The following is a 27,492-nucleotide window of genomic DNA, read 5'->3' as shown; positions in this document are numbered from 1 at the left end:
ACACTTCACATTGTGTTTTTATAGGCACTTCTCCAGTGGCAAATAAATCAGCATGCTACACCTGAAGTTGTCTGACTGCTACAATGTGTTTACAGACATAACGTAAAACTTAGTAGCCTGCGCGTTCATTTGATTCAACCACGCAGCGCACCTGACGCCCAGAGGTTTTTGGTAGCTGCATGTGGTCTCTGTGACACACCTTTACAAGCACTCAGCACAAGTACTACTACTACTTCAGTTAATGTTTCAATATGTACGCTTTCCCCCAAAATTGTGGGGGACATAACATGTACCATTTACCACATTTACCATATGGGTTTTTAGAAAGTGAAGGACAACAGGACCACCTCCTTTCTGACCTTTGGCATGTTTGAGGGCACAGAGGGTCTGCAGATGTTTTGTTATGTGATTAAAGAATTCAACAATAACCTCTGCAACTGTAAGTTACCTGTGGAACAGAAAGCATCGGGGTAAAGCATGCGCTGGCAATGCAAAAGAAAGGCAATTTCCTCCATATACTGTATATCCCCCCAAAAATCTCTTTAATAATATGAAAAACGGCAGTTATTCCGTTACCCCAACCGCTGCTGCTCAAACCCGTGACATGACAGAGTTGGAAATATCATAGCCTACTGAGAACAAATATCAACCCACATTATTAGCCTACAATAAATCAGCCAAGCCCACATTAATATTTGGTAGTCCTATAGAAAGTCTATTTTATTATCATTTCCATACAATAATGCCGTTAATGATCATTAGAAAATACCGGTAATGTAACAACGGTAGCTCAGAATCGAATGCGTACCTTTAATCATCTGCAGAGAATCCATAACATAAGCCTCCTGGTTAATTTGGACTAGGTGTTTATTGTAAGTTTTACGGTATGTTAAGTAGGTAAAGGTGAAGGTAGGCTACTGTATACAATATAAAACAGTAGGCTATCTGTTGGTCTTATCCACTTTAAGTGGATTATAGACATAGACATAGAAATGTAAACATTAAATTATATATCGTCAGTGGTGCCTTGTTGTACATCTTGCAGCCCATTTTGCAGCTGAGAGTTGGGAGCAGCATGTCTATGGAGCCAAATTAACTGAGTAGGGGTGGATCTCATCAAATTTGATATGATCAACGATCAATAATTATTTGATATTATCCCCCCAAGATCTCTGTGGATATATCATTTGCTCATTGTAATGCAATTTTAAAAGATTGCATTCTTTTATAAACCCTGAATGTAAGGTAGTTGAGGAGAATGAAGTAAGTGGGTCCATAGAGGCACCAGAGACTGCTCTCTCTCTCTCTCTCTCTCTCTCTCTCTCTCTCTCTCTCTCTCTCTCTCTCTCTCTCTCTCTCTCTCTCTCTCTCTCTCTCTCTCTCTCTCTCTCTCTCTCTCTCTCTCTGACAGATGAGTAGTTAAGGTAATAGAGAATGATGCTCAGCTGCTGTCCCTGTTTAGGAAGTGACCACTGATTAGGAACAGAAGGGGAACAGGGGCCTGGACACTCAGATACGCGAGCAGATATACAACACACTCTCTCTCTCTCTCTCTCTCTCTCTCTCTCTCTCTCTCTCTCTCTCTCTCTCTCTCTCTCTCTCTCTCTCTCTCTCTCTCTCACACACACAGACACACACACACACAGACACACACACACACACACACACACACACACAGACACACACACACACACACAGACACACACACACACACACACACACACACACACACACACACACACACACACACACACACACACACACACACACACACACACACACACACACACACACACACACACTCACTCACACACACATACACACACAGCATAGCACAGGCACGCAAACACACTGAACCCACAAGACACTCAGTATATCCCTTAGAATCCCTTATGAATTGCACACTGAAAAAAGTGACTTCAATTTCTTCAAGGCTGGAAAGTACAACCTGCTGTACAAAAACGGTTATTTGACTGATGTTTGTGTGTGTGTGTGTGTGTATCCTCCTGTCTCTCTTTTCAGATGCACTGGGAATGGAGCTCAGCAGAAAAGAAGTGCCTCTGTATGTGAGTAGAGCCAACCTGCAGTTACAGTCAAATGGTAGACCAGTCAAGTTTGAAACAACTAGTCATAACTCACATACAAAGACATGGATTGGAATGAACAAAGAGAAAATGGAGAGGGGGCAGTCTGATTTGGATCATTTTCCTTTCCCTGGGTTGAAAGAGTGACCTCGGGCTAGGAAATAACTGAATAGAATAGATTATAATAGAACCCCTTCCCTGGTATTATCTTGGGTTTATCTCTCTCAGAACCCAAAGACCCCTGTGAGTACTAAAGGTATTGATTGGAGACCTCTTGTTGCACCCTGACTGAGGTCGAACAAAGGTGAGGGGTTGACGAGTGCACCTCTCTCCTCTCCTCTCCCAACCACTATCAGGACCAGAGACCGGGGCTGTGGTTTCATTTTCTTTTGGCCATTATATACCTCTCAGAGTATAACATTCTATTACAGAGAAAAATGCTATCTTTCAACACACCAGCCTCAATACAGCCTCAGCATTAGTATATTTAACAGGTTAATCAGTAATCTCTTGTGCTCTGTACCAAGGTGTGTTTTGTTTACCTGACTTAACTTACATGAGGATGAAAAGCACTTTGTCTGTGTTCCATCTGGAAAGTCTGTGGCTTTTGTCCCTTTGAATGAATTTGCTGTCTGCCAGTTTAATCCTCTGTCAAATAAGGAAGGATTAGGGTCAAGGGCCTTTTGTTCGTTTGTGAATCTAAGGACCAAGAGAATGAAGCAACAATAATGCTGATGTATGTAGTTTCAAGTAATACTTGGAGCCATTGTTTGTATTATTTGCAAATATTATGAAGCATTATCAGAAGAAAGAAAAGTATTGTAAATGCAAACATTGTGCTTGACATTTTAAATGTGTCATTCAAATAGAGCAGAGTGGCACATTACTTTGAAGTTGCTCCAAATGTTACAAGGAAACAATAAACTGGATTTGGGAGAGATATCCCAAATGAAATCCCTATTTCCCATGTATTGGCTGAATCTTGGAAAAAATCTGTGTAACATGAGAAAATGTATTTGTTGTTCACTACTCTCTCTATGCCTCCTTTCTGTATCCCCAAGTTGAATGGAGCATTGTCCTTTGAGTGCCCTATTCTCTGCTTCATGTTCAGTAGGCAGGGTTCCACTTCACTTCTGGGACCTCAGCACATGCAGTCCCATCAGTTGGGCGCTGGGGTCATGGTGAGGGCACTGATGAGACTCTATGTCTGTTGTAAAGCCTGGTGAAAACCTGGGCTCAGATCAATAGCAGGACAGAGAGAGAGAGAGAGAGAGAGAGAGAGAGAGAGAGAGAGAGAGAGAGAGAGAGAGAGAGAGAGAGAGTGAGAGAGAGAGAGAGAGAGCCCACTCTCTTTTACAATAGTGTGTGTGAGAGAGAGCCCACTCTCTTTTACAATAATGTGTGTGAGAGAGAGCCCACTCTCTTTTACAATAGTGTGTGTGAGAGAGCCCACTCTCTTTTACAACAGTGAGAAGGAGGAACCAGGTCAGTAATTCTTAAGGTAAGGCTGATAACGCGTTCCCAGAAGAGTAGCCTTGAGAGAGAGCAGACTCCTACATTTCCTCAGACTCCAACAATGTCCTAAGTAAACCAAATGCCAAATGTTGTGACCAAATTACCACCTTTGACTCAATTTGGCATGATGGTCTGCTTTACAAACTGAAGGGTAACCAGGCTGTTTTACAAGCTCTATAGTCGGAGTTAGCAGGCTACTAGGAGCTGTATTCCATATGGTACTCCTGAGCTTACCCTGTTTATTCTACCGAGTTGGACTTCTGCTCCATCTCCATTTTATTTACATTTACATTTTTGGGATTTAGCAGATGCCGTTATCCATTTACTTACCAGTCTCAAAGAGTGGATCTCCAGAATTCCTAACACATAAGTAGGATTATTGCACAAATCACCCATTGATTTCTGATTCATGTGAAAGGGTTAAGACTTGCTTGTGGGCATCTCAAGTGAGGATTTGTATGAAAGTGTCTCATAGTGAAGCTATATAAACCTTGTTAGGGTGACCATGTATCTAGCACAGACCTAGAGCTTTCTGTGATTCTCAAACAGACTCAGAGGCAGTTACACTGTCCTCTCACATTTCACTTTCTCAGTTCTCAGATCATTGGTCTAAAATGTTCTCGCCTGTCAGGATCAGGGCAGATTGTAGCTGAGACTCAAACATTCCTGTTTTTATTGAGTTGCAGTGAAATGTATTATACCCTCATGCAGAATGTTGTGGGGGGATTTGGTGTGCAACTTTATCAGAATAGTAGAACAGTGTTTGAAGAACAGACTACAACCAAAATTACAAAACGCCTATGGATGTGTATGCACTTGAATGTACTGTACTGTCTCTCTCTCTCTCTTTCTCTCTCTCTCTCTCTCTCTCTCTCTCTCTCTCTCTCTCTCTCTCTCTCTCTCTCACTCTTTCTCTCTCTCTCTCTCTCCCTCTCTCTCACTCTCTCTCTCTCTCTCTCTCACTCTTTCTCTCTCTCTCTCTCCCTCTCTCTCACTCTCTCCCTATGTCTCTCACTGACAGGGGCAAGCGAAGGTGTTTGCTTTGCTGCAGAGCCCAGAGCCAGTGCCAGAGGAGGCTGAGGTCTTCATTGTTCTGGAAGGTTCCACACTGGCCCATGTCATCAGAGCCCAGAGTGACATCATGCTCTGCTTCATAGTGCCTGGTGTGTTTGAGTTTTTGTGTATGTGTGTTTGCACCTGCAGTAGACGTCTCTCAGAGTGAACCCTGTGACCTGTTTCACTCCCGCCCCATACACAAACACCTCCTCTCACCTCCTGTCTCACTGTTCTGCAGGTCATAACCTAGCAGAGATGGTCTCAGTCCGGGCCTATCTGTGTTCCGAGACCACACCCCTAACCTGTGTAGGAGGGGCCAGTCTAGAGTACATCCAGGACGACGCCCAGGTGGGGTTGATTGAGAGATAGATAGACACATTCATCATGCTTATATAGAATATGGCATAATAGCCAAATAACTATGACAAGCATGTTGAACAATACAAATAATTGTGATTTCTCTATACTTATTTAATAAAAACAAACAAATGTTGGTGCTAATTCTAAACCAAGGATCTGGCAGAGCACCTGATAACCCACGGTCATCGTCTGAGCTCCAGGGACCACAGGGAGCTGAGCAGTCGTTTCTGTCTGGGTCAGCAGAGCTCTCGCTGGGCCATGGACCACCGTGTTGCCCTGGCCATGGCTAACCTAGATATCCCCCACACCTGGAATGTGCTGGGCAGTCCTTCTGGACAGGGTGAGATGACTGTATTTTACATTCAAGTTTAATAGTTATGTATTGTATGCAAATAAGGCTATACAAAGAGTGTTATTGTTGAGTGTCACAAAGTGTCTCCTGAAAATGTACATTTTCAGTTTTTCATGTAAAGTCACATGCTTTTGTCCAGGTGCACCGGCAGTGTAGTTAGTTGCATACACTGCATACGTTTGTAGTTTCATAAGAGAACTAACTCACTATAAGACAATGGGGGATAGGTGACTAGTTGGAAAGACTCTCAGTGTCAGCACTGTCAACTGTGTGCAAGGAAGGTGAACGTTTCAACTCTTCCTCCTTTCCTCCCTTCATTTTTGCTCTCTTCTGTCGTTCCGATTTTGCATGCTTATTGTGCTGCAATCGGAAGTGGCCATGGCTTCATGGCATGTGGGCTTCTGTTAAATTCATCAATGCCAATTAACGAGTGTGTAATGTGATTAGTAGAGCTTCTTGGACTGGATGTAGCCCAAGGGTATAGGCAGGGTTAAATAAGTATGTGCGTGCGTGAGCGTGTGTATGTGTCTGTGTGTGTGTGTGTATGTGTGTGCTGTTGCATGTGGTACTACTGAGTGTGTTTTTTTGTGTGTATGGCGTGGGTGTGTAGGTCTCTAATGAAATAACAAATCAAATTTGGTGTTAATGTAGTTATGATAGTCTGTTTCATAGCAAAATGACACAAATGTCTCCCTATGAATGGCCACAGTTAAGTGATCTAATTGGATAACATGGCCTATGACATCAGCCTTGCTCCATTCTACGCTCAATATCAAAACCCCACTTGCCCTCAGTTTGCTTAGCTCATTGAGAACACAGAATTTGAGGAAAAAAAGGGTTAGTTCACCCCAAAGTATGTCAAATGTTTCATACCTCACACATGGATGGAATATACTGTATAGTGGTAGTGCCAATCGTTCCCATTTCTTTTGGATTGAGACTTTTGGATTCATATCTCCTAATGCATATAGCAACACAAAATGTGAGGAATATAGACCAAGTTGAATCAAGACCACTTTGTAGGTACTATCAACCTGGAGGCAGTGCTTGTTATACCAGTGAGAGTAGCAGAGCCAGGGTCTTTGGGCCTGGCACTATGACAGTAGTAGTATAGTGTTAATTAAAGGGTAAAATGGGTCAGTGGAGCAGAGTTATCCAGTACCACAGAGGAGAGGAGAAAACGGGGACAGTTGTGATAGAAATGTGTCTTATCAGTAGAGGCTGGTTATTGAGGTTAATTGCAGTAAGTTATTGAAACACGATAAGTCATCTCTCCTTGTTTTCTGCCTCTCCCTTCTCTTTCTCTTCCTTTCTACCCTGTCCCTCTCCCTACGTTGTGAACTCTTTACACGACTATAGCATAACACAGTTATTATATTCGCTCTTTCTCTCTCTATCGCTCTCTCTGTCTTGCTCTTTTTTCCTCTTCCTCTCTCCTCAGAGTACAGCCCTAGAGAATGCCCCCTCCATCTGGCAGTGCGTTGGGGTCTGTGTCGTCTGGCTGAGCTGCTGGTGTGCCAACCTGGGGGCCTGATGGCAGTCACTCTGCCCAACGAGGAGGGGGTCACCCCGATGCAGCTGGCACAGAGGACCGGGTACACAGAGCTCCTGGAGCTGCTCACACAGTAAGATACACACACTCCATAACATTCCTCCAAGGAATTTGCATTATTCTGATTACTTAAGTGTTGTAAATGTACTGTTAGGAAAACATATTACGTCTGAAATTATGCTGTTACATTTTAAATTTTTGGCATTTAGCAGACGCCTTATTCCAAAGCGACTTACAATCCCACAATACATGCCCACAATACATAATGCCCACAATACATTGACTAAGCAAGTGAATCATCAATCCACCAGTCGTATCAGGAAGAGTAATCTAGCTCAGGCCAGGGACCATTGGCAGTCTCAGTGATAGAAGGAAAACGTTTTTTATTTTTTATTTTTTTAATATACAGTATATGGAGACAAAACAAAACCAAAAAAACGTTTTCCTTCCATCACTGAGACTGCCACTGAGACTGCCAATGCTGTAGGTTCTAAACTGCTAAAACATCTCCTGTCAAACTAACTCAATCTGGCCTTCAATCTCAAATTCACGTTCTATGTTTTCCTGTCAGGAGGATACAGTTAAAACACATAGCTAGAGGAATTAGATTAGTATGGGTTAATAATGTCTATTCTCAAGACAGGCCCTTGTGTTTGGCACATTCACACACTGAACACTGTGGCACACATTAGTGGCACACATTCTGTCACCCAGTGTGATAGTTTTACAGTGCAGGAGGCTGACATCTTCTATTTTAAGTGCCTCGGCATGCTGGGATGCTATTAATCCAATTTAGTTCTGTCACTAGGGGAAACATTTTGACATTGACATTTTTAAATATGCCTTTATATCCATGTCCAGTGCTCTTACAAAGATGCAGCGTAAAAGTAAGAAAGGAAGGTAGACTGCACTGAGCGTTTTGCAATGAAAGATAACTCACCTGGTCTCACTTCCCTGCAGTCCCCCCAACCCCTTGGCCACACCCCCAGCAGGTCTCTCCCAGGTGTGGGTGGACCGGTCCCGCCTATTGAGATTCTGCCATGACTCTGAGAACTTGACCCTCACTGTCCGACAGAACCCACTGTGGAACACACAACAGAACCCACTGTGGAACACACAACAGAACCGACACATTGACATCCTGCTCCTGAGAACGAGACTCAGAGATGACCACTTCCTCAGAGAGGTCAGTGAGAGGTCAAGTCATGCCCTAACCATACTTTTGAGGTTGAGCTGTGGTTAAATCAACAAACTCACAGACTCTATAATAACAAGTGTGCCGTAATCATGTTATCCCTCACAAATGATGGAGTGCCAGTCCATTAAAGGAGAGAGATAGAGAAGCCTGTGAATGAAGCAAGATGTTTATTCATAAACGTTTTACTATGACACTCTGATTAAATACGCCTTTACTTTAAACACAAACAGGCAAATTATTTTGTTACAAAATACGTAAATAAACAAAATAAAAAATCTGTGTAATCAGTGTAATTTCGTTAAAGTGGCATCTGTATGGCAAGACCCATCATTCATCCAAGTTTCATCAAATTTGTCCCAGTGGTGTCGGAGAAAAAGCATGTGACATACGAACAGACAGAGACGGATTTCATACTGAAGACTAGCCAGCCAATTGCTATTCTTATAGATTCCTATTTTTTCACAAGGATTCCAGAACCTATTGTAATAATTACCACATTGCTGTATCATATGTTATAATGTAATGTCTGTCTTGAGAAGTTAATGAAGGAAGGAAGTGAAGGAATTGACTGAAAAGAAGGTTATTATTTAGTAGTAAGTGTTCTCTTCAATCTGCCTTTTCTCTCTCAGATCAAAGCACTCAGAAGAGGACGGTCAGAGACCATCGTGGAAAAAGAAGAATTGGTTGATGAGCCTGGAGAGAATGGTATGTCATTCTTTGTCTGTGTGCTTTGCTGAAACTAAGCAGTCCAAATCTTACCAAACACCCAATACTTCTCTGTATCCTTCTCTTTGATCATCATATATTTGTTAAAGAATGCGCTACTGTCAATGCTGACTGGTTCAAAAATGCTCCATTTATTGAATTTGTCTGCCCTCCTCTGGGATGTGTGGATACTGCAAGTCCCAGCAAGCCAGTATGCTTGGACCCTGACACCAAAGTGTGTGATTAGACGTGGATCTGACCAGGAAAGAAAGGGCCAACTCTAACCTGTGATATGCACATAACTAAACATTTCCATTGAATTATACATTTATGGCAATGAGATATTTCCATTATAGTTTGAGTTATGAACAGTTGCTCAGATCTCAAGTTAAGATTCAGCCTAAAGAGAACAACTCGGTATATTTGATTTGTCTGGACATGGACACAGTCTGGAGTAGTCATGAATAGTATTCAGTATCTCTCTCTCTCTCTCTCTCTCTCTCTCTCTCTCTCTCTCTCTCTCTCTCTCTCTCTCTCTCTCTCTCTCTCTCTCCATCTGTCTCCCTTCTTACCCCTCCCTCTCACTCCTGCCGCCCCCTCTTTGGGTGAGATGGTATGTTACAACCTGTCTATCATCTCCTCTCTCTTTGGACAAGTCTCTCCCTCACTCCCCTTTAGTCTGGGTAAGAGCGTGTGTTATATGCGGTTTCCCTTATGTCTGTTGGGGTGTGAGGACACTGCCAACTGGCACAGGCCTGGTAGTCAGGGCTAGTGAATGAGCATGTTTTATGGCACCATGCTGGGCCACAGAAAGCCCTTTGTCAGATATGCCCCCTCGTGTTTCCCCTTAAACAGCAATGCTGTTGTTAAAGTGTTTCCATATATGTCTTCTTCTCCTCTCTTCTTTATTTCTGTCTCTTGGTGTGCCTCTTACTCTCTTGTGTCTCTGCCTCCTTCTCTTTCTTTCCATCTCCCTCTCTCACTCCTCTCAATATTTCTCCCCCTCTATCAAAATGTATTTTATATTATTTCTCTCTTCTCTCTCTCTCTCTCTCTCTCTCTCTCTCTCTCTCTCTCTCTCTCTCTCTCTCTCTCTCTCTCTCTCTCTCTCTCTCTCTCTCTCTCTCTCTCTCTCTCTCTCTCCCTAACACTTTATGAAGTATATTTGCCAAACTGCATCTGGCATTTGAGAAGTAAAAAATGGCAAAGTATTCAAAATAATAAATAATTAAGTCAACCTCTTTAACGAACTACTTAGCTATCCACTCTTTCACCACCATCCAACATCAGTGAGAATGTCCTCAAAATCTGTGCCTCCTTGATTTTCTTGAAGCAATCGTAAATGACATCATCGTAAGACACGCCTGGTCCCTCAGCAGCAGTCATGTCAACGAGGGGGTAGATGGTCCTAGTGCAGCGGAGGTAGCTCCAAAGTATTTCAATAACGCCCTGAAAAGATTATACATTCGATTAAAAAAATAAACTAATAAACAAAGAAATAAAGCCTATTTATTAACCACAGAACAAATGCAATTTTATCCAAATATGCTAATTACTCAATTATCCAATTATGTCCAATATATCCAATTATGATCTTTAAAAAATACAATTTTATATAGCTAGAAAGGCAATAGTTAGCCTGAACCAATTTGGTTCAATTTAGATATTTAATATGTTATGTATTCAAATAATAAATCAAAACAGAAATGTTATGTTGCAAGAAAACATTAACTAGTAAGCTAGGTAGCTGGTTAACAAGCAACGCTAGCCTTTATAAATTATAAATGTGACACAGTCTGGTGAAAAGGTCTGCATGTCGGCAATTCCCAAGTTGTGCAAATGACCAAAACCGAAATATTCATATTCATATTATGAAAGTTTAAGTGTTGAAAAAAAACTAAACTGTTTTAGGATCACTAAATACATATCATTTGTGAATTGGATTCACTGTATCATCTGCCATCCTGTTTCATAGGCTACTGGCAGGCAGGTCAAACCCGTTTTGACGATTTCTGTGAGATTTAAACTCATGTAAAACTCATATAAAACCATGATATATTTTGGTATTTAACAATAATATTTGCATTAAAAAACAAATAAATCTCAAATTCACTCTAAAACGATTGTTCACTGATTGTTCAAGAATGTTCAAAAGGAGATTAAACAGATTTTGGGTGTTAACTTTACTTTAGGCCCAGCTCTAGTCATATTAGGTATACTTCCAGATACGTTAGAGATTTGGTGTCGTTAATGAGAATTTTGCTTCTAGTAGCTAAAATATATATATATATATATAACAGTCAACTGACTGAAGCCGCAGCCCCCAAACATGGAGCACAATGGAGAGAGAGGTTAAAAAGTGTCTACATGATGGAGAAAATTACAGCAAGATTACAGCTGAAAATGGACCTGTTTGCTGAAAGATGGTCACCTTTAATACAGGCAATGTAAAACTTTTGACCACCTCTTTTTATTATTTTTTTCTTTAAAATGTTTTATTTCTACTTTTCTGTCTTTTAGAATCATTTGTATACGTTTTTCTTTATTATTTGTTTTACATGATTGCACTTAATTGTTCTCTCAAGTAGATGACACCAAGTCACTGTGGTTACATTTTCAGTATCATGAATCATATCGAATCGTGAGTTGAGTGTATTGTTACATCCCTAGTTTAAACCGTATTTTAAGACCAAAATAACTACTCTTAGATATCGATTGACTTCATTTTACAGTTATTTTTCATGGAATAAATCACCAAATGGTTATAAATATGTGTTTATTGTTAAACTTCATCTTTTGATGTGCTTATTTCTTAAAGCACAACTGTATATGCTTGTCAACTAATGCTAACTGCACCGGCCATGTCTGTAATGTACCACCCAAAGACTAACAGCAGCCTGTTCATAGTGACTGATCATATACACCATGTCCTTTGATCTACAGACATGATTTAAGCTAACACTGGCACAACCTAGTTAAATGGAGATCAAGGCTACACTTAAACAATCCCCTGAGGTTATGTGATACACAACATGTGTTATGGAGCATACATGTATATAGCAATAATTGTGCTTGTTTAGATTACCTTTAAAGATGATGGTGGTTGTATGAGCTGTATGTCAGGTATCATTCTAACACTCCATTTCTTTGTAGAAGACTTTCCCCCTGCTATGACTGGAAGAGACACTAACGTGGTAAATGTAAGTACTGAATAAGTAGCTCTTTATTTTACAGTACAGAAATTACCATGTATTTACAGGTAATACACAATAATTTACTATCCATTACTTTTATTCTGGATTCATTATAACAAGCACCAGGTAGATATCAATTGTGTTTTTTTGAAGGAAGTACCAAAAAGTCTCCACTGTTACCACATCATTTTCTAGAGAAAATACCAGTGAAAATGCAAACGTGAAGTAAAGTACTACCTTTATGCTTTTCACTCATGAGTTGCTCTATAGGCGGCAGTGTAATGTCCCATTCAAAGGGCTATGTGGCATTGCTAATTCCTCAATGGGACAACAGACTACAGCAGAACTGTGGGGATCTCTATGGAGTTCTGGTTCATTTCTCCTCAATGCTCAGCGCTGTTCCACTGTACTGCATTGTTGAGGTGTGGGAGTTGGCATCAAGCTGGTGAATAGTAGATTTTGTGAGAGGTGTTGTGTGTGTTCATGTTGAGAAAGGAGTGGTGTGTATGGCTGCGTGATCATGTTCACAGGAGTGTTACAACCTCCAGAAGAGGTTTATGTGATGCAGGTGGTCAGCTAATTGACTACACAGACACACACACACACATACACACACACACACACACACACACACACACACACACACACACACACATAGGCATGTGCGGTGTACCTCCCACTTCTCTTTTGCTTCCACTGTGTTTGTATGTACAGTAGCATGATTAAAAGCCTGTGTGTGTGTGTGTGTGTGTGTGTGTGTGTGTGTGTGTGTGTGTGTGTCTGTGTGTCTGTGTGTGTGTGTGTGTGTGACGTTGAAAAGCCTCTTTGTGTCTATGTGTCCATTCAGGTCTTTGAGGAGCCACTCATGTTTTGTTTGAATGAGGAAGAGGAGGGTGAGGAGGAAGAGCCATCAATCTCAGACTCCGGTAAATCAAGTTTTAAAATTATCATCAGATTCCCTCCACAACGTGAAATGGTGTGCCTGTCCAGGGTACTTAGTTTTATCAAAAAGTCTGGAAATCTGTTGTTTTTGGTACAACTAAGACTGTTGGTGTTACAGTATGTTCATTAGTTTCAGTTTGTATTGACTATATGGGTAACAGCAGACTTGAATTTGAACTTGAAATAATCTCACACAGAATGTAGGATCATATTTCTGCCCCCTGGCCTTGGTTTAGCCCCTCTAGAGAGTTCTTGGAGTCTTGTCACTCTGTGTTAGCTGTGACTGTGGTTCTAAGGGTGTTTTTATGACTCTGTCCAGAAGTTTCCCATAGACACAGGCCTAGCATCAGCTTACCAGACCCAGATCCAACCCTGAACAATAAGGGTGGGAAGACTGTAAACTGACCTTAGATCAGTGTAACTTCATCCTAATCCAGTTCGTCTGCTCTGGTTGGGGAAGGATTTGATGGTCGGAACATCCTGTGGGTTAATGATTGGCTGGTATGAGACCAGAGCAGACGGATGCCTTGGTGTAAGAATGTTGTGGTTACATGCTCAGAGATCAGGCTTTTACACTTGGCATTGGACAGCTGTAATTTTTATATCCTGTGGTCGGTGTTGTTTTCACCCTGTATGGTTTAGTCATTTAATGTGTGTGTGTGTGTGTGTGTGTGAGAGAGAGAGTGTGAGTGTGTGTGTGTGTGTGTGTGTATGTGTGTGTGTGTGTGTGTGTGTGTGTGTGTGTGTGAGTGTGAGTGTGTGTGAGAGTGTGAGTGTGTGTGTGTGTGTGTGTGAGTGTGAGTGTGTGTGTGTGTGTGTGTGTATGTATGTGTGTGTGTGTGTGTGTGTGTGTGTGTGTGTGTGTGTGTGTGTGTGAGAGTGTGAGTGTGAGTGTGAGTGTGAGTGTGAGTGTGAGTGTGAGTGCATGCGTGCGTGCGTGCGTGTTTGTGGGTGCGTGCGTGTTTGTACAGTGCCTGTGCACCATAGTGTTAACAGGTTTACCAATCTCTCTGTTCATTGACAGGCTTGCCTGTGACCTCAATCAGCCAGCAGCAGTCAAAAGCTTGGTCTGGTTCGTTAGGGAAGCAGAGGTCATTGGATTGCTATTTTCATCTGTTTCCTCTCAATTTGTGGTTACATTTGAAAAAACAATCCTACAAAATGTGATTCAGATTTTATACAGGCAGTTGTTCCAGTATCTTAATGGTTATTTTCCCCCTGAGGAATATAAATTCCTCATCAGACATTCCTAACACAGCATTCATAAAATATTTGTCATCTCTCAAGCATTACAATTTACCTCCAGCCTTTTTGCGAACAAGTGTGGTGTTTGCCAATGATTCAACAAGTCAATTTGTATCACGTGAAATATGACCCCCTTGACAGCAGTTAATTTGATAACAGATAGACAAAAATAACTTGCTGATGGAGTTTCAGTGAGGGATGAGGAATGTGGTGTGTAGTTGTCATGTTCCTCCTTTCCTCTTGATATGAGCTGGTTCTCCTACCTCCCTGCAATCCGTAAGCCCCTCAACCTTTCCCTCTCCCTCTACCTATCTCTCACCCCTGCTTCCTCCCCTTCCTCAATGCCTTGCTCCCCCTCTCCCTTTTTTCCCTCCTAGCTCCTTCTCTGCCGCCCCCCCCCCCCATTTTAACGTGAATTTAGTGAACAAGCAGCAAAGGCCACTCCATCCTGAGGGGCTCCCCTCTCTACTGCTGAAGAAAGGAGTTCTGTGTGAGAGAGAGAGAACGCAGGGGAGAGCAGAGAAGGAAGGGAGGGAGGGAGAGAAAGAGGAGAAGGGGGGACTGAATGGGGGTTGCCAGGACTGTACTGAATGCAGATATCCAGCAGCGTGTTGTGTTGCTTAGGGAGAGGAGAGTAAGAATGGAGGATCTGTCGTAAAGAACTGCTCACTGGATCCTGTTGTGTTCCCTGAGAGAGAGAGAGAGAGAGAGAGAGAGAGAGAGAGAGAGAGAGAGAGAGAGAGAGAGAGAGAGAGAGAGAGAGAGAGAGAGGGGGGGGGGCAAAGGGGGGAAAAGAGGGGGTAGGAGTGACTCCGATGGAGAGAGAGAGAGAGAGAGAGAGAGAGAGAGAGAGAGAGAGAGAGAGAGAGAGAGAGAGAGAGAGAGAGAGAGAGAGAGAGAGAGAGAGAGAGAGAGAGAGAGAGAGAGAGAGAGAGAGAGAGAGAGAGAGAGAGAGAGAGAGAGAGAGAGAGAGAGAGAGAGAGAGAGAGAGAGTGAGTGAGTGAGTGAGTGAGTGAGTGAGTGAGTGAGTGAGTGAGTGAGTGAGTGAGTGAGTGAGTGAGTGAGTGAGTGAGTGAGTGAGTGAGTGAGTGAGTGAGTGAGTGAGAGAGAGAGAAGAAAGACATAAGGGAAGCAGTGAGAGAGAAGGAACGTTGTTAAACTGCCAGACTTTGACACTGCTCAAATGAGGAGACCTCACGAGAGCCTGTGACCTTGTCTGCAGGATCTAATTAGTGAATGGAAAAAAACGGATTAAGCCTCCCAGACTCCACACAGACACCATTACCTCCACAACTTCCTCAGATCACCTCTACGTCTCTCTCTCTCCCTCTCTCCCTACACCTCTCTCCCTCATCTCAAATGTCTCCCCTAAAAATCCTCCACACCAGTCTCTCTCTCGCCTCTCTCTCTCTCGCCTTTTTTACGTTTCCACAAAATAGCTGAGCTTTTGGCGGGAGGGCGGTTGCACTGTAGTAGCCAGCAGTAGTGGGCTGAAGCAGACCCACAGGTCTCAGTCCCTCTCCTTTTTCTCACTGTACTCTCACAACTTGATATGAGAGAAAGAGAGAGAGAGAGAAATAGTATGAGAGACAGAGACTTAAGAAAACAGCAGCAGCCCTCTCATTGCGGTGGCTGCTGATCTGGCAGTCTGCCTCTACACCCCCTCAGTCTGTTCTTCATGGTGAGAGAATGAGGAAGAGAGAGAGAGGGAGAAAGAGAGAGAGAGAGAGAGAGAGAGAGAGAGAGAGAGGATGTATTGAACTGTTTGGTCCGAGTTATGTGTGCTGTACAATACTCTATTGTGTGAGTATTGTGTGTATGATGTTACTAGAGGGTACTGAAGAGTGCTCTGTAGCCAGCATTAACTCTGAGACATGAACACATGAGTTAATGATTCCTCCGTATCTGAGTCTCTCCTGTGGATTCCTCAGGACAATCTGTTTGCTCTTGTGTTTGCCTTTCATGGATTATCTGAGGACACTCTTCTCTCCTCTGTTTGTCTGCCTTTCCTTCAGTCGCTCATTCCCTTCCTCACTGCACCCCCCTTCACATGTGTTAGTCCACCCACCACCCCCCACCCCCAGCCCTACTCTCTATTTTTCTTTCTCTCTCTTGGTCACTCTGCTGTGTGTGGTGGGTGGCTGAGTGAGGGAGAACGAGTGAAAGATAGAGAGCTAAAGAGAGAGAGAGAAAGAGAGAAAAGAGGGAAGAAAGGAGATAGAGTGGTCTTGGTTCTAACATGCCGGCCAGTTTTGAGTTTTGAGTGTGAGACCGGGGAGGTGGAGTTTTGACGAGGGATAGGGAGGGGGGAGACAGGGTAACATGCTGGCTCAATGCTGAAGTGTCAGTGTGTCTCCACTACAGACTTTCCAGAAAGGAATTACGCATACTGCCACTAGTCGCCGTCCAACCAAGGGAACATCCAAAACTGAACAATGCAAGAGATATTCAGAAAGAAAGTGGAATTTCAATGAATTAGGTGCTTCTTTTTCTTCTTTGAAATCCAAAGTGTTTCAGCTTTAAAGCCTTCATCAGAGAGCTGGGTTCTCTGAGGCCATGGATTCAGACTCTGACTCTCCCTTTAACTACTCCTGGCCCTCCTTCCCTAAGATGAGGATACGCAGGAAGACAAGCAAACAAGGTAATGACATTTATCCAGGTTTTTTCAGGTTTGTTTCGCTGCAGTATAATAATGTTTCCAGGCGAGACATGGAGGTCTTTCTTGGCTCAGCATGGATGATTATCCTCAGTTTGATGATTTGGTGTTGGCAATGGACTATAAGATGATTTACAGGTGAAGTGAATTCTTCCTTATTGCTTTGAAGCATATTTTACCTCCCCAACCTTTCCATCTGTGGAAGATCTATCATTTGGAAATAATGTGATCATTTAGATGGTGACTGTGTACACATACTGTAATTCTCCGTGGTGCATGCTGTCTTTGTTGCAGTGTTTGACACTTTGCTGAGTGTTGTTTGGTGCTGGAAAGAGGGATTTCAATACTTTAAATCTGGCAGGTCGTGCAGTTGGTGCATTCATATTTTCTTTTCATCTCATCCCTCGTGTTCCTAAGTCAAGGCATTTCAGAGAAACTGAGATTCACAATTTTCCACCAGACATCAACATTACCCACATGTTGAAGTATAACCACAGTCTTCTTGGCTGTTTCTGTCTGTGTATATTTTATTGGAAGCTAAATGTATATGAAGCTAAATTGTCGTTGTTAATATTACCCATACTTAGCTTCATCCATCCATCCTCATTATGCAGTACTCTGTCAGAAGGAGATACGTGTGTGTTTGCTAATGATGTAACCTGATAGCTGACACCTAGTCACGGAATGTCTGATGTCCTCTCTAGGATTACGCTGCTGGTAGGAGCTTTCGACATCTGCAGAGGTCCAGACCACAGGTTCTTTATTTAATGGCAGAGTGAGCAGGCATAAACATTGACAAAACCTTGCCCTCTGTGTGACTGCTGGTGTCAATGACAGACCCAGTGAACTGCTGAGTTTTACTCTTGAGGATGGTTTAACAGTCCCAGATTATGCCTCATTTAATCAAGATTATGAGTATCTGTTTTTATGGACCTAGTTTGGCCTAGTCCTGGTCTATAACTAAATTGCTAATAATTGCTATTACAAAATCACAAGTTCTGATGTCCGGAAGTATTCTATCCAAGTGTATTCTTGTTCTCTCGCAGTCACATAGTTAGTTCTTGATTAACTTAACTAGAACAAATTATGATTTATTTAACATAGGTTCTTGAAAGCAGGTGTTGAATGAATGAGAGCTCCTCCTGTCCTTAACTAAACACTGAACACTGAGAATAACTGTCAAAAACTGATTTTTTTAAAAGTGAAGTGGAACAGTTCAGCTGTGGTGTGAGAGATGGAGTTACTGCCATCTCTGAGTCATGACCCACCTCCAGTCCCTTTCTCCTCTTGTTGTTACTCTGTGGAGCAAGAGATAACACAAGTTACTGCTTCATTAATCTGATTGATACTATCAGATATAATATGTTTTATCTCTGTTATTTTTCTGATAATTGCTGAGTGGCCACTTTGTGTATAGGTATTAATGTTCATCTGGGTGAATAATTGTTTTTGTGTGTTCGTATAAGTGTAGCCTGGACAATGTGTGGTCCAAGCACCTGTGAAAGTGTATTTCTTTGTTCTGTGCATACAATAGATGTGAGTGTCTATGTGCCTCCTGTTGGATTTCTCTGGCTGAGTAATATGTTGAAATGTAAATACAGTGTGCACATTGCACACACGTGTGATGCTTGGCCCGGGTTCTTAAACTGTGCAGGTAGCATAACTAATAATGGATTTAGGGATTTTATTGGATGTTGTTCTAATGATTCAAGTTGTTTTCAAGAACATTGAGGTAACAAGACACTCTTTTGTGCTGTTGTACTTTTTTTTTTACCAAGACTTTGTAATTTTGCACTTGCATTTGTTCCTGTTCCATCCATAAGAGAGAAGACAGTTTGATTTATGCAGCATTGAGCAAGTGTGAAAATGATCTCCTAATGCAAAAGAAGTTACATTTCAACAACACTGCAACACTGCACTTATTTGATCTCAATAACCTTCAATTACAAATCAAACTGTTTCACTGTTTAAATCTTGTGTTTCTCTTTCTTACATTCATCACAACAGCCCCTAAACAGAGGGAACCTTGAGAAGGGCCCTGCCCCCTCCTTCCCTCTCCTTCTCACTCTCCCGTTATCCCCCTTCACTCTCCCTGGGGTCTGTTCACATGTTGGAAGGGCACGCTCTACTTTAAACAGCCCTTCCTGTAAACCTGGCACTGACTGCTGTCTTTGTCTAGGCCCCTGTGGAGCTCTCTCTTTCTCTTTCTCTGTTACCCTATAGGCAGTGCTACTGTAAATACATACCGGTACACAGTACAAGTTCTTGGGCTCTCAGTAAATCAGAAATACTCATTCAGTGTTTCCTCTACATGCATTTCATCGTGGCGGGCCGCCACGATGGAATTTCCTCCGCCACCATTCAGATTTCTCCCAAAAAAAAAAAAAAAATTCTCCAAAAAAAAAAAAAAAATTTTTAGCTGATTAAAATATATCTGATCCTAGATCAGCGCTATAATGGATGTTGACTAAAAGTGCACCTAAATCCACGCCCATCTCTCTCTAACCGCTGATCCAAAATCAGATTAATGACATTCAGTTGACGACGTGACACAAGGGCTCCTGATTGGTCTAAATGTGAACTGTGGTATTATTGTTATTGTGTACAGGCCACCGTAGTGACATCCGGGGGGTATTCCATCAACATCGCTAATGGGAAAATCCAGGTTTAGTCTGATAAATCTCGCGAGAGTTCTTACAAATATCCAGGCATGCTTGAGTGTGTTGTTGACAATCGTTCATGTCCTTCATTAAACGTTTAGCTTTGTCATTTGATACGCCGCCTACGACTACCATCTCTCTGCACTACAGTAAACAGTTAATCAGTAACGTTAGCCGCTTTTGTGCTCATGTAGGCCTACTTCGTATTATATTATAGCTGATGATCTTTGTGTGTGTATGTGACTGTCAGTCACAAGTTTATATTCTGTATATTCATTATTTTTTTTTTTTGGCCATCCTCTAGTTTTGGCTGTGATTAGAAAAAAAAAAAAAAAAAAAAAAACAACGCTGTTTTGAGCGCGCGTGCGCGTTTCATGCGCGTGCACGCGAAAAAATCGCGCGCGCCACGCGCGCGGTCACGGCCACCCGCCACCATTGTAAAAATTCCTGGAGGAAACACTGCTCATTGAATCAAACTTAATCCTGAATCAGGACAAGTTCCAATTAGTTTGATTCAGGGCTAAAACAAACTATATATTGCTACATGTATAGCTACAGTTGTATTGAATAAGCAGACAGTGCTGTAATGCTGCTAGTGATAAGAAAACCTTCCAGCAGATCCCGTCTGGCCCCCACTCACCAGTAATATGAGACGTCTCGTCTGTCTCACTGTTATTGTCCTAGTTAACTAATGTTAAACACAGATCTGGGCTCTGACAGTAATGTTCACTGAGACAGTGTTTATGGGGCAGAGAAACCAAGGCACAGACAGAGTGTGAATGATCAGGCCCTCGGTGGCCTGACCTGCTGCTGAGGGTTTGGGTTTGAGCCAGAACCAGATGTAATTGACAGGTTCCTGTGGTGGTCTTATGTGGGCTCATGTGTGTTGTTTATCATGGGTTTGACCAGATACAGGTACTAATCTTCTGGTGGACCCAAGTGCATCCTGGGACATGCTGTAATAGACATGTATTTATGTAAATTGTATATGATGAAAATCATATTGATCTGGATTCAAGCTTCTGTAGTGGTTTGGAACTAGACTAGAACTCATCCCACTGTTTAGTGGTTGCATATGGACTATTACTCTAGCTCCTGTGGCAGCATTGATGATGTTATGTCCATGTGTTTGGCTGGTTTGATTAAAGTGATTTGATGCAGATTTGATGTTGACTAGTGATTTGATGAGGATTTGATTTGACGAGTGACCTGATGTGGATTAAATCTCACCCGGTTGTGGTTTTAGGGATTTATGAATTCAGGCAGGTTTCATGTGGGCTTGAACTTACTTATATTTTGGTGGTCTGTGGGTCTATTCCTCCTATTTGTTGGAGATGGAGGCTCATCTGGTCAGCTCGTCAGTGTGTATCTGTCTGCGCTCCAGATTTACGTGACACGCAGCCTACAGGAAGCACAGCCAATTGTCTTTCTAATTTATTCCCGACCAGGAACGCATAGTACTCTATCACAGGGTGAAAACACAGATAAATCTCTTTAGAGGAACGAAACAAAACCAAAGTGATTGAACTGCTCATCTTGTTAAGTTTATTGTTGTAAGTATTATAACTGCATGTTGGTAACTTTCTGGGAAGTTTGACCAAAACTCTATATAAAGAGCATAGAAGACCCAATGTTGCTTATACAAAACTATGTGTCTGTATACCAAACCTTTTATCAATGCAACTCCAAACCACATTAGCTGAAGCCAAGGCATTAGTTCTGGAAGTTAAGAGTTAAGAGTCCTCAGGTTTCAGACAAGGTTACTTTGTACACAAGCATAACTCTATAAACTACAGTACCTCTGCTACAGTGACACATTACCAAAACTGCTGTCTTCAAATCATTTTTTATAAAAGGGTGAAGTTAGAATAAAGCTATTTTTCACACACCACTGGGTAGTCAACTTGTCCTCTATCAGTATTTAAAAAAAGAATGTAGTCCTGAAAAAAAGCCATGTGTGTTTTGTGTCATGTTTTAAGGATAGAATCCTACTATGGGGGAGATGTGTGTTTTGAGAGGGGGAACGTTTCCCTGTATTAAACATACCCTGCCACTGAACAGGTCACAGTGACCCTACTGTGTCAAAGATTTCTGTGTGAATACTACTGTGTGCTCGCCAGGGGTTATTTTCACTCAGTGAAAGCATACACACAATAATCAACACAGGTGCAGGGTAAAACCAAAACACAGATGAGATGAAAGAAACAATCCCAGCACACTGTCTTAAATCCTTATATTCTGTATATCTATCTTGCTATTATTATTATTATTATTATTATTATTATTATTATTAGGTTAAATTCTAACTTGAAAATACTGGTGCCTTGAATTTTCATGCAAACTTCGTATAATGTTTACTTTACCAGTTGGTAAGCAATTGAGAAAATACTGAGAATTCTTACTTTGAGAGTCTTGTCTGGACTTGGAGTCATGCCGAAATTGTGGGATGTTGGACTCTCAGTCCCAAACAATGACAAGCTACCGCCCTGGATGTAAATGTCACTTCCTCTGTTTGTGAATAGCGACCAAGCATTTCTGTGGAAACCACACGTGACCTGACCAATCCCTCGTTCCCTCTCTCCTTTCCATCTCTTCCTCTCCTCCGGTGTGTAGAGAAAAGCCAGTCGATGAGGGGGACCCCGGCCCAGTCCTCTACTCATGCTGCAGCTGCCAGACTCTCAGCCATGATCCAGGGCAAGGACCAGGTGTATGCCAACGCCATGCTGGTGGACCAGGTGAGTTCACACACAACCAGGTTATTACACACAGTCAGGTTGTTACACAACTCCACAAGGAAATACAGTCTCTCTCAGCTTTACACAATAACAATCACATTTCATTTTACGACGAGTCACATAAAACCTACAGTCTTAGAAGCAGGGTAAACAGCTAACTGTAGACAAAGGGCTATTGAAATTCGTTTACACTCAGTACAGTCAACCAGGTCGATGGTGGTTGATGAGGTAATTTTGACCAGCTCTTGCTGCAAGTTGGTTAGGTGTTGCATCATGTACAGTATTACTGTAAAACTAAGTTTCATCCTGCTATCTGGTTGGTTTAATGGATCCCTATATTGAACCTTGCTTTTGACCTCTCGTCCTTCATCTCTCCCATCAAGGTGGATGATGTGGATATAAAGTACCGCGGCTCTCCCAGCGGGGAGGAAGTTGGCTCTGTGGCCCTGGGGGGCAACCCACTCTGGGGCTCGTTCACCGGGAGTCCCCCTGACTCAGGAACCCAACTCCAGGACAGACACCCATCCTCCTTCCCTCACCCATTCCAGTCACGGGGTAGGGAGAGAGGGTCCCTAAGCCCCATCACCATGGCCTCCCACAGGGAGGAGCCCTCTCACTTCTCCCCCTCCTCCCATTTTCCTTCCTCCCCTTCCACCTCCCCTTTCCCTTCCTTTGAGGGGGGACAAAGCCATCTGACCCAGCCAAGCCTCCCTGGCTCATCTGGGTTCAGTCCGAGAGGAACCAGCCCGTCTGGGGAGACCAGTGTTCTGAGGTAGGAGAGAACCAATGATACTTTGTTGTCTTTTAGGAGTTATATGAAAACAACTTATTGTGAGTCGCTTTTGACAAAAGCATCTGCTAATTAACTTAGGTCTAAAAGATGGTCGAAAAACACAAGCTGAGAGTAATACTTATCTGTATTCTATCTATTATTTGTTGAAAGAAAGTCCATGGCTAACCTGAAGTAATGTGACTTAACGCGTCTCTAAGATTACGACCGATTTTTTTACTCCCAGTACAGTGGCTGTACTCTTAGTGGTGGGGGTGAAAGTCACAGGAAGCTTGAACACAATCGAGCCATATTCTCATTGTTCAGGAGCTCAGCGTGTTTTAAAGTGATACATTTCATTTAAGGCCATGTATAAAAAAATGTAACCGTAGTACAGAAATCTTTGTGGAGGTAGGCTACCGTGTTGTAATGCTGATTTGATGTGCTGCGTTGATGTAAAGTGTTCTTGATGTATGGATGTGCTGCTGAATGTCTTGTTGCCTTGTTGCCTTGTTTCTGTTGTAGTGATATGGTTTTGTGTCTCTCTGTAGTCCCAGTCTGGATGCTGTAGAGTGTGACAGTGGGGAGGAGAACACCCTGGGCCAGTCCCCCTTCTCCCTCCCATTCTCATCTACACGGAAATGCCTCGCCCTCCAGCCCAGCTCTGGAGACGAGAGGGATTCTTTTGACACCTCCCCAGACTTCAACCGCACACACTCTGACTGCACTCACACACATGCCAAGGTACTAGACGTACACACACACACACACACACACACACACACACACACACACACACACACACACACACACACACACACACATACACACACACACACACACACACACACACACACACACACATACACACTCACACACACACACACACACACACACACACACACATACACACACACATACACATCCACACACACACACACACACACACACACACACTCACACACACACACACACACACACACACACACAAACACACAGTGTGCAACATCCTTTTATATCCAGCAATTGCTCAAAGCTATTTGTTCTCTCCACTCATCCGTTGTCGTTCCCTCAGGATTCTGGAGAGGCGGAGGTTCGCCTGCGCTCCTATTCTTACTCCTCTCCCAAGGCCCAGCCCTCACGGCCTCTGTTCACCCGAGACGCTGCCATCTCTGACCTGTCAGAAGGTCAGTAAACTTTGACCCCTGTGGCCTCTGACTTCTCCCTCCCAAAGGACTGGTTACATCTGCCATGTGTCTAGAACTAGATGAAGAAGGATTAGATAGTCGTGTCAGTGTGTGTGTATGTGTATGTGTCTGTCTGTGTGTGTGTGTGTGTGTGTGTGTGTGTGTACCCTCACCCCCATTCAACGAGCCATCCTTATACCTGTACTGTAGATGGTGTGTTCAGCAGCAGTGGTCACTCCCTCCTTCAAGGTCTCTCTCTCTCTAAATCCCTCTCTCGCCTCAACACAGTTAGTAAGTACACTATCCAATAGCACCACAGAAACACTTGTTGTGGTGAACGCACCCTTGGGTTGGAGCATGTTGTGATTTGGTTGGCTCTCTAATGGTATAATAGCCTAGTCTTTGGTGAAGATGATGTGTGTTCTTTGGTATTTTGAGGTGTAGTGCCTATTGCTGCGGTGTGGGACATACAGTATATATAGGCCCAATCCCATTTCACCCCTTGCCCCTAGCCCCCTACCACTTAGCCGTACCCCTCCGTTTTGTGCGTTCACGTGTAGGGGTAGGGTGTCCCGATTGTTGTTGGGATGCAGGGGGAGGGCGAAATGGTAGGGTTACACGGCCCTCCAAACTGAGTTTTTTCAGAGGCACACTCCAAATGGAATGTTATGCGAAATCTCCCAGAATGCCTTGCAAATCATCGGAAAGATAGTGGCGAACGCACAAGCAACAAAAGAAAACCACAAATGTAATTATTTTCCTTGTGTGATTTTAAAATGATGATTAGCATCGTATTATCTTAGTTTAATGTAATTTCAATGTATTATAGACCTTTTCTTTATAACAAACATCGCTACAAAAAATCGCTAGTATGCTTATGTCTCTAGCTAACTAGCTAACATTACAACATTGTTTTAAGGCTTATTTGTGCATGGCAGTCCCGCATTGTGGCATATTTCTATGTCGCATATATCCCCCCTTTGATGGCATATAAAGGCCAAAAGACCAGCAGCAGCAAAGTTATTTCACTTGTTACCGCTCCTCTAATATCAGAGCAGACTGGCAGGGTTGAAGCACGAGTTTCTAGCCTACAGAGCACTGCTATTCTGTCATGAACTGGCCTGGTAATGAAGCATTGCTCTTTGTCCTTCTATTTGATGACTTGTTTGATCGATTGACAGAGTAAAACGTATAATGATGACGTATCAGGGTCTTGAAGGGCTGTCCCATTTCATAGGGGAAGATTTCAACTACTACCCCTTGTAACTGTTCCGCAAAGCCGAAAAGCGAGTGGCACTTGAAAACGGTAGGGATAAAAATAAGACATGGGATTGGGCCATAGTGCATTGTGATGGGAGCTTGGGTGCCAGGCTGGTTTAATGGTGATGGGGAAAGCTATGACTACATGGACCTATTTTAATTCCTCTAACTATTTGGAAATGGAAACTTGAGATATATACAATGGACATTTGTTTTGTACTCTGAGGCTTTTGGTTTTTTCTTGGGGACATTCTCTCAGTTCTACTCAATTTGAAGAGGTCTTGTTTTGGTTCTGCCTCAGTCAATTGATTTGGCAACACGGCTGTTTGTCTGTTATTTTTGTTTGTCCTCTGCCTCCTGTTCTCTCTCTCTCTCTCTCTCTCTCTCTCTCTCTCTCTCTCTCTCTCTCTCTCTCTCTCTCTCTCTCTCTCATGTACTTCCTAAGCATAATTTTCCTGTGTATATTTCCTCTCTCCCTGTAGGGGCATACTGGATCAGGGCCTTTATAGGGACTCTAATAATGTCTACTTTTCTTCCTCCCTTTACAGATTACATTCTTATTGATTCGTTTCCTGATGTTCTGATTTGATTTGCCAATGACTACTTTTTACTCACACCATTTTCAAACAAAGCCAGAGATTAAGCCAAAATGTGTCCTCATATTACTTTGACCAGTTTTATACCTGGTTATGTTTATGTTTTATTTACAATTCCAGAACAGAAAGCCTTCTGCTTGACTGAGGCACCCAGAGAGAAAAGGTAAGAACAGTCTTTCTTTTCATAGACTTTGGAAAGACTGGTGAATCTGTGCTGCTCAGGCGGTCCCTTTAGAACAAACAGCCTCTCTCTCGGCTCCAGTGTTGACCTGTGGTCAGAGGCTGGCAGGGCAGGATGTTCTGTGTGTGTGCATGTGCGTACGTGCATGCGTGCTTGTGTGTGTGTGTGTGTGTGTGTGTGTGTGTATGTGTGTGTGTGTGTGTGTGTATGTGTGTGTGTGTGTGTGTGTGTGTGGTGTGTGTGTGTGTGTGTGTGTGTGTGTGTGTGTCTAGCTACTGTAGGTCCAAGCTGCCTCTCCAGTGTTAACCTGTGGTCGGGGTCTGGCTGGGCAGGATGTGACATACATCCTGTTACAAGGCCCACGGGCCAGAATACGCTCTGATTGCAACCTCAAAATAACCCTGAGTAAACACAAAGACACAGGGCTTTCCCCAAAAAACTCACTTTATCTCTGAACTCAGATGTTTACTTTCAGACAAGAATGACATAACGAGTTAGAGAATTTTTTGACTAATTATGCAAATTGTAATTTGTGACTGTTCATCTGTGACATCTTCAAAATGTTCTACTCTACCATTTACTGTTCAATGTCATGTCATGTCATCCATAATTCATATTTAAACCAGCTACTACTACTACTACTCATAGATGGAAATATGTCATTAAACAGCATTAATGCATCCCTAACAGAGGAAAGAGTCCTAGGAGATGGTTGTTTTGTTAGCTTACTAAAGTTTAAGACACTCCATTCTCTCAACGTAAACATTACCACACAAGACTGATGGAACATTTTACTCCCTTCCAAAATCAATGTTCTAAATGGCATCCATTTGAACTAGGATGGATGATTTTCATCTACAGTAGCTACCAGTGGAGGCTGGTGGAGGTAGAAATCGGAGGACGGGCTCATTGTAATGCATGGAATGGAATGAGCGTGTGTTTGATACCATCCCTTATTCCATTCCATGCATTACAATGAGCCCTTCCTGCGATTTATACCTCCACTAGCCTCCACTGGTAGCTACATATTCTATGGTATACAGTATTTCATTCTATAAACTAGCTGGATATAATATCAAGTTATAGAGAATTTAGAGTGTACTGTAGATATCCATTTGTTACTGACTTTCTATCAAACCTGCTTGAGCAAATACTGTTAGTCTACTGAGCTAAAGCCCACACTTCTTCAGTTCAGGCTACTTACAATGTATCATGTGATTGAAGTTTCAATGACCAACATCACTT

The 27,492-nt window shown here is 42.6% G+C and overlaps 1 protein-coding gene across 1 annotated transcript in view; it reads left to right on the top strand.

Annotated features, from left to right (window-relative positions):
- Positions 1-2,033: 2,033 nt before the first annotated feature.
- The window catches only part of LOC308157779 (rho guanine nucleotide exchange factor 28-like), a gene marked incomplete at both ends in the record, with an annotated part of 41,195 nt that continues 15,736 nt past the window's right edge, over positions 2,034-27,492 (top strand). The window contains 17 exons of the mRNA XM_080531386.1: positions 2,034-2,066; positions 4,621-4,762; positions 4,894-5,003; positions 5,169-5,355; positions 6,809-6,992; positions 7,880-8,105; positions 8,747-8,822; positions 10,156-10,244; positions 12,864-12,942; positions 13,278-13,354; positions 16,739-16,844; positions 22,133-22,254; positions 22,638-23,026; positions 23,575-23,767; positions 24,099-24,210; positions 24,421-24,501; positions 26,187-26,229. Of these exons, the coding sequence (XP_080387512.1) occupies positions 2,034-2,066; positions 4,621-4,762; positions 4,894-5,003; positions 5,169-5,355; positions 6,809-6,992; positions 7,880-8,105; positions 8,747-8,822; positions 10,156-10,244; positions 12,864-12,942; positions 13,278-13,354; positions 16,739-16,844; positions 22,133-22,254; positions 22,638-23,026; positions 23,575-23,767; positions 24,099-24,210; positions 24,421-24,501; positions 26,187-26,229 (2,249 nt within the window). The remainder of the gene's footprint in view (positions 2,067-4,620; positions 4,763-4,893; positions 5,004-5,168; positions 5,356-6,808; positions 6,993-7,879; positions 8,106-8,746; positions 8,823-10,155; positions 10,245-12,863; positions 12,943-13,277; positions 13,355-16,738; positions 16,845-22,132; positions 22,255-22,637; positions 23,027-23,574; positions 23,768-24,098; positions 24,211-24,420; positions 24,502-26,186; positions 26,230-27,492) is intronic.

This window comes from Nansenia antarctica (genome assembly GCF_963989245.1).
Source record: "Nansenia antarctica genome assembly, chromosome: 5".
NCBI lineage: Eukaryota > Metazoa > Chordata > Actinopteri > Argentiniformes > Microstomatidae > Nansenia > Nansenia antarctica.
Note: the sequence above shows the minus strand (reverse complement) of the source record. Positions and strands in the feature narration are given on the sequence as shown.